This window comes from Microtus ochrogaster, chromosome 1, assembly GCF_000317375.1.
Source record: "Microtus ochrogaster isolate Prairie Vole_2 chromosome 1, MicOch1.0, whole genome shotgun sequence".
Lineage (NCBI taxonomy): Eukaryota > Metazoa > Chordata > Mammalia > Rodentia > Cricetidae > Microtus > Microtus ochrogaster.
In genome coordinates this window covers 75,852,654-75,859,132 of record NC_022009.1, presented here as the reverse complement: position 1 = coordinate 75,859,132, position 6,479 = coordinate 75,852,654, and the positions used below count along the sequence as shown (strand labels likewise).

General features: G+C 43.3%; 1 protein-coding gene across 2 annotated transcripts in view; it reads right to left on the bottom strand.

Moving 5' to 3' along the window:
• Positions 1–6,157, bottom strand: part of Ifrd1 (interferon related developmental regulator 1) — a 17,302-nt gene extending 11,145 nt beyond the window's left edge. Inside the window, exons 1-3 of one of the 2 annotated variants that reach the window (XM_026782423.1) lie at positions 5,875–6,157; positions 674–780; positions 465–549 (exon numbers count right to left, since the gene is read on the bottom strand). In XM_026782423.1, the coding sequence (XP_026638224.1) occupies positions 465–549; positions 674–780; positions 5,875–5,954 (272 nt within the window). In that variant the 5' untranslated portion in view covers positions 5,955–6,157. Of the gene's footprint in view, positions 1–464; positions 550–673; positions 781–5,866 lie in introns of both variants that reach the window. The other variant, XM_005343830.2, reaches the window with a different exon arrangement.
• Positions 6,158–6,479: the final 322 nt, after the last annotated feature.

Here is a 6,479-nt window from a genome sequence, read left to right as displayed (position 1 = left end):
TCTAGTCCATGTTCTCCTTTAAATCTTATCTGGCCGGCCAGCCTCCAACTCCTGAGCTCAACTAGATCCTCTCCTGTCAGCCTCCTCAAGAACCTGGGACCCAAGGAGGCACAGCCACCATTCATAAGTAAATTCCTATTTTTTAAAACATTCTAAGTCTAGTACTCATACCTGTATCTTCTAAGATTTCCATTTCCATCTATTAATCTCCAAAGATACCCTCAAGAAAATTTACCTTGGTAGTTTACAAATTTAGTAGACAAGTAACTTAGTAATTTGTCATTTTTATTAGTAGAACAAATAAATTTCAATCATTTTATATATATATATATACTCCAAATTAAAAGGCCAAAGTAACATCATCAAAGTAAACAATCCAAGCTTCAGAAGAACACACTTCTGTGGTACAAATTAAAAGTAACTGATTAGAATCACCCAGAACGGAAACCTTTTAACACTCTTACCTCTTATCGAGGGTCAGGTCAATTAACCCCTTCAATTTGTACTCTAAATCTTCTTGAGTTCCTTCCTCATCAAGGACTTCTGGGCCTATGGAATGGAAACAACACTGTACCGTAAGAAGGAAAAGGGACAGTACAGCTCACAGTTACGAATTCCCCCACCTACACCATCTCTGTGTGGCAAGCCCAAAGTTTTCACTGGAAACTCCTACCATCCTCGGCAAAGCTGGAAGGGTCGCTATAGCCACTGCAGTGACTCATTGTTTCAATGGATGCGTCTTCATCACTGAAAGGTTGAACTGTCCGGTGTGGGCCACCTACGGTAAAAAAGAGGAAAGGGACATCATTTGTTTTTCTTTGCTATATATGCAAATACTTGCTATCTAATAACAAGTCAAACTTCTTGATGAGATAATTAAATCGCAAAAGAATGTACACAATGTTCCTAAAACACTGATCCCCCTCATCTGCACTTCACGAGGCCAGCTGTTGAAGCAACTGTAGAAATGTTATCAATCATCTACCAAAATTTGCTAAGAGGAAAATTACTTCAAATCATGAACAAAATGAAAACAGGTTTAGATAAGTATTATGCCCTAAATGATAAGGCGATTATACTTCCAATAAAAATGACAGCTTTAGTAAACATGAGTTGAGTAAATGGCCTCTTGTTCAGAGCTATCTTATTTAAACACAACTACCAGGCTGAAAGACTTAAAGATAACGAGAAGCAAAAGTTTCATATCTGACTTTACAAAAAGCCAGCTCAAATTAAATTGTTTCCCCTACTCCCCGCCCCCTTTAAGTAGGGGTCTCACTGTTGTAGCCCTGGTTGGTTTGAACTTCCAGCAAGCCTCCCATTCTCCAGCCTCCTGAGTGCTGGCATTACCAGGCATGAGAAACAATGCTCAATTTAAGATTTGATTACACCATGGGGAAGAAGGCATGCATCACACGGAGCTCAATCTTGGGTGCCCATCCTTGGCCTCCACCTTGTTTTGATGTTTGGCACTGTACAGCAGGTTAGCTGGACAGGCCTCTGGGGACTCTATCTTCCCACGGGCGCAGGAGCATTACAGATGTGTACTACCACCCTGGCTTCACAGCTCAGAATCTGAACTCAGATCTCACATCTGCAAAAGGTCTTCACCCACCAAGACATCTACCTGTTAAATAAACTCCCTTTAAAAGAAAAGAATGCTGACTGTGTATTACTTGGAAGACAAAGGTCTCTGAATTTGAAACTAGTCTGATCTACATAGGGGTGGCTCCAGGCCAGTCAGAGTTACAGTGAGACCCTGTCTCAAAGCTCAAATAAAATAAGAAATTTTAACTATATCCAAGAGTTTAAAAATACCAATGCTACTACCAAAAAAAGGGAAAAAGGAAAAAAAAGAATTTAAATAGCAGTTTTTAAACTTCATTAAAGAATAAATTCATAATTTAGGGATCTCACATTCTCAAATTTTGACCATAAAGGGTCCAGGGTAGCCTGAATTCGATCTCCTTGTATTAGTAAATTCAAAGACAACATCAAATATTAAGTCCCTCTAATACCTGGTACTTTTTAATATGTAAGAGTACATATCACTCAGGCAGAGTACAGAAAAATGAACATAAACTACACAACAGGTCAATTTCATCCACTCTCCAGCACACCTAACCTCTTCCTTTGGTACCTCTTATGTACAGATTTTATCTACTTTTATGCAAACTAGTTTATTTACATCTATGTGCAATCATACAGAAATATATTTCAATATTAAACATAAAACAATCATATCAATTCAGGAGTATAGCAAGTAATATGTTCTATACTCCAGATTTAGGAGTGTTCTACTGACAAAGTAAGATGTCATTAAGTAGCATTATTATCATTATCTTACTATGTATGATACACTGATGTAACTATGTATCCTCCAGATGTATACAATTCTTCTTTGCCAATCAATTACCAACAAAGACTGAAGGAAAAGGGAAAGCATCAGAAATACAAAATAAGTATATTCGATTATTAATTTATCATTATGACAAACTGTAAGTAAATATAGATAAATGGGTATTATATAAATGGGTATTATATTTGATTGCTTATCTGTAGAACAGCAATTTCTTCAGAAATATTGTAACACATAATATTTAACTTTTTTTTGATACAGGGTTTCTTACTCACTGATCTGCCCATCTCTGCACTATCACCTGGACTACTAACACTTTCTTAGGTGGAATAAATAACAAATTCAAAAAAAAAATCAAGTTCCTATATTTTTCTTTTAAATGTTTATTATTTGTTACCTTGCTTCTATTTACTGGTTTATTCCAGTTTTTGGTGACCCAGTCTGATTCTGAAAGCCAATCGCTATATAACCCAGATTAACCTTCAACTCCTGCCACCCCAGCCTCTCAAATCCTAGGATTACTGGGTGTTAAGTTTATTTTTTAAATCCTCTAAAAATTTTTAAGCCTGTTAAGAGTTGGGCTGATTTGCTTTTAAATAAGAGTTGCTTTAAAACACAACAAAACATAAAATCCCACGCAGAAGTAGGCAAAATATAAAGTTAACAAGTGACCTTGAAATCTGCTGGCCTGAGGCCAAAGTAATTTGAATCAAAGTAGGAAAGCACAGAGAATAGGTGAAGAAAGAAGCCAAAGGTTCTTAATCACAGTGCTTAGGGGAAAAATAAACACCAGTCTATTTCTGGATCTTTCCTCACTACAAATTAAGACAGCTGAGTATATTCTGAATAATCTTATTTACATACAAGCTAATGTCATTTTAAAAGTGTCTTATTTGGTCAGTTTTCCTGAGTATTCTTACACAGGCTTAAGCTCCCGCCTCTTTAACTAATTAGTTTAGTTTCTTCATGGTTCAAGAAAGGGGTCTGGAAAAGCAAGGAGAGGTGGCCCTGGACCACACTCTCTGTGTATACACACACTGGTATCCTGGAGCGTTCATACACACACAAATAAATAAATGCATTTCTAAAGCAAGGAAATGCTTCCTGTAAGAATTCCTGACATCTAGGTCAAGTTTACCTTGCAGTCTGGGTGTTAATGAGCTGGCACACTAGGCATTTGAGATACTCATTCTCAAAGGCTTACTATCCAAACTTTTTTAACCCTTAAAAACCTTGTCTTTCATGCTAAATCTGGAGGCTTTACATCTGCAATCCCTGCAATCAAAAGGCTAAGGCAGGAGGATGCCTTAGTTTGAGACCAGTGTCAGCTTAGGCTACACTGAATTCCAGGCCAGGATAGAGTTGAGTGTCTTAAACAAAAAGTAAAAAACAAAACAAAACCCACAAACACACCCCTCAAATCAGAACGGTGCTTACTGTGTAGACACCTGTGTATGAGATCAATTCTCTTGGCTTTCTAAAACTCCCCATTTACTTAACCTAACTAATTGAAAAGTTGGCTGTATTTAAATTGCACTTGTTCTGTCACCAAAACATCAATAGGAAAAGTGGTTTCTAAATAAAAAAAAAAATCTTTAAGGATGTACTTACTTATTATGTATAAAGTGTATGCCTGCACTCAAGAAGAGAGAACCAGTTCTCATTACAAATGGTTGTGAGCCACCATGTGGTTGCTGGAAACTGAACTCAGGACCTCTGGAAGAATAGTCAATGCTCTTAATCTCTGAGCCATCTCTCCAGCCCTTCTAAATAAAAGTGTTGATAATTCCCTTTAACTAGTAAAATATACACATGTGACTAAGGTAAAAGAAAAAAAAGTACAGAAAAGCGGTCTCAGCCAGTTCCACTGTTACAGTAACTTTTAGGGTTAACTATCATGGTAACAATGTCAAAGCTTACAGTTTTTACAAACAAATCAATGCTTTCCATTTGTTAACAAATGCTAAAAAATATATTTAATGTCCAATGCTTGTACTCCACATGCCAGACCGCGGTGTTAAAATGTAGCTTTTCTACTCAGGAGCATCTAAAGGACAGTAGTGAAGGCTGATGACAGGTCGGATAAGCCTTAGGGAAAATGTGTCGTGCTCGGTAGAAAACTACAGAAAAGAAGGGCTTCCAAACATCAATGCTTCTCCATTGATTTTTTTAAAAAGGTAAACTAACAAAACTAGTACGACTCTTCCAGAAAGAACTCATCTATTTATCGGGGACGGAAAGCTTAGCCAGACAGAGGTAAGCAGTATCCCTGATCCGACCACAACTGGTTAAATGAACAGTGTTTCACAACTTCACAATGAATTTCACGATGAACTCAGGAATAAGAAAAACGATTTGAAAGAAAAGTCTGTATTTGTCATATCAGTCAGCGTTTAATGCATGATCAAAAGGGTTTAGCCTTCTCCAAGCCCTGTAGGATAACGTTTTGCGATGCCAGTTTCCAATAGTTAACAAGAAAACTGGTCATTTACTTTTCTAACGAACACAGGCATAGCATTCAAATGATCAAAAATTAGCAGCTATGTCGGGGGTATTCCGATTTTCAACTTCATAATCTTAACAATTAATGAGAGGACTACCGAGTGTAACACTCTACTGGTGCTGTGTGTGCAGTCTTGTAGAAAGGACCTTCGACTGCAGGCACTTTGTTTTCTTTCTTAAGTAAGTAGAGAAGCATACATTCAGTTCAGTAATTTTCCCTTCAGGAAAAGCTTCCACTTGGCGTGGAAAATAAACAACAACAACAAAAAAAACCCAAAACACTATCTCTAACTTTCGGCCAATTGCAACCTCGGCTTCTCACCATCGCTCCTAGCACTGCATGGAATCTATAGAACGCAGCACAAAGGAGAACGCGGTCGCCTAGGCTGGTGGCACTAGGGATGTCCCTGCTCCTGGTTCCTGCGGGTACAGGGTCAAGCGTGGGAGCCACGCTTGGGGTGGGGCGGTGGCCTCGGCTTCCGACGCCTCCACCCCGCCTAGCGGACACGCAGGACGCGCAGGGAAACATCGGGAATGGAAGCCACTCGCGCCTCTGCGTCACCCCGGCCGCGTGACACAAAAGCCGGTCCAAACCCGCCGGACGTTTGGCACTCCCTAGAACTCCATGATGGAGAGTCACAGGCAGCGGGCAACCGCGGCGAGCTATCGGCGCTCCGCCCCAAATCTCTCGTCCGGACAGGAAGCGGAGCTCCAAGAGCGCCAAGCCCCGATCGCCCTTATTCTAACTCAGCCTCCAGCCTCAGGTCCCCCTTCTCCCCGCCCCGAGGGACGATGCCCCTGGACCGCTCCCGCGTGCCAGCGCAAAACGCGCGAGCGCGGCGCCCGGGGCATGATGGGAATTGTAGTTCAGCCGCACTATGCACTATGCAGCCGCGGGCAGCCGACACCAAGACCGGACTACAAATCCCGCCGCGCCCCAGGCCGGAGCCTCCCATCCGGCCAGCCGGCCAGCCGGCCGGCACTCGGCGCAGGGACGCCCCTCACCTGCCGTGGCCGCCGACGTTGCTGCCCCGGAGCCGCCGCCACCCCCACCACCGCGGTGGGGAGCGTTCCGCTTCTTATTCTTCGGCATCGTGGGCCGCCCGGTGCCGCCTACACTTGGGAGCTCAGCGAGGATCAGCCGATGGAGCTGCACTGTCTACTTGTTCGTCTGTGCGGCGGGCGGCTGAGAGGCGAGTCTCGGGCTAACAAGAGAGGCGAGGAGCGGCGCGGGTGAGAGGCGGCGGCGGCGGCAGCAGAAATCCCCGTGAAGAGCTGCGAGCGGAAACGATACATGTTTCTCTCTAGCGCGGGAGCGAAGGCGGGGTGGGCCAGACCGCGACGCCTTAAGTAGCCAGACGGCTGCCTGTCGTCACCATGCGTGGGCGGGCCTGCATCGCCCGCTAGCCAATCGCTGCACATCTCCCCATCAGCGTCCACTGAGGCGGTGCCTGCATTCGGACTCCTATTCCCAGAACTCCCGTCTGCGCTCCGCGCCGTAGCTGCTAGGCCTTGGGGCCGCGCGGAACTCTGGGAGACGTAGTAGGCCAGAGGGCGCGGCCTTCTCATGGCTCCTCCCAGTCCGGTGGCGTCGAGACCCCGGTCCCTCCGAGGCGCC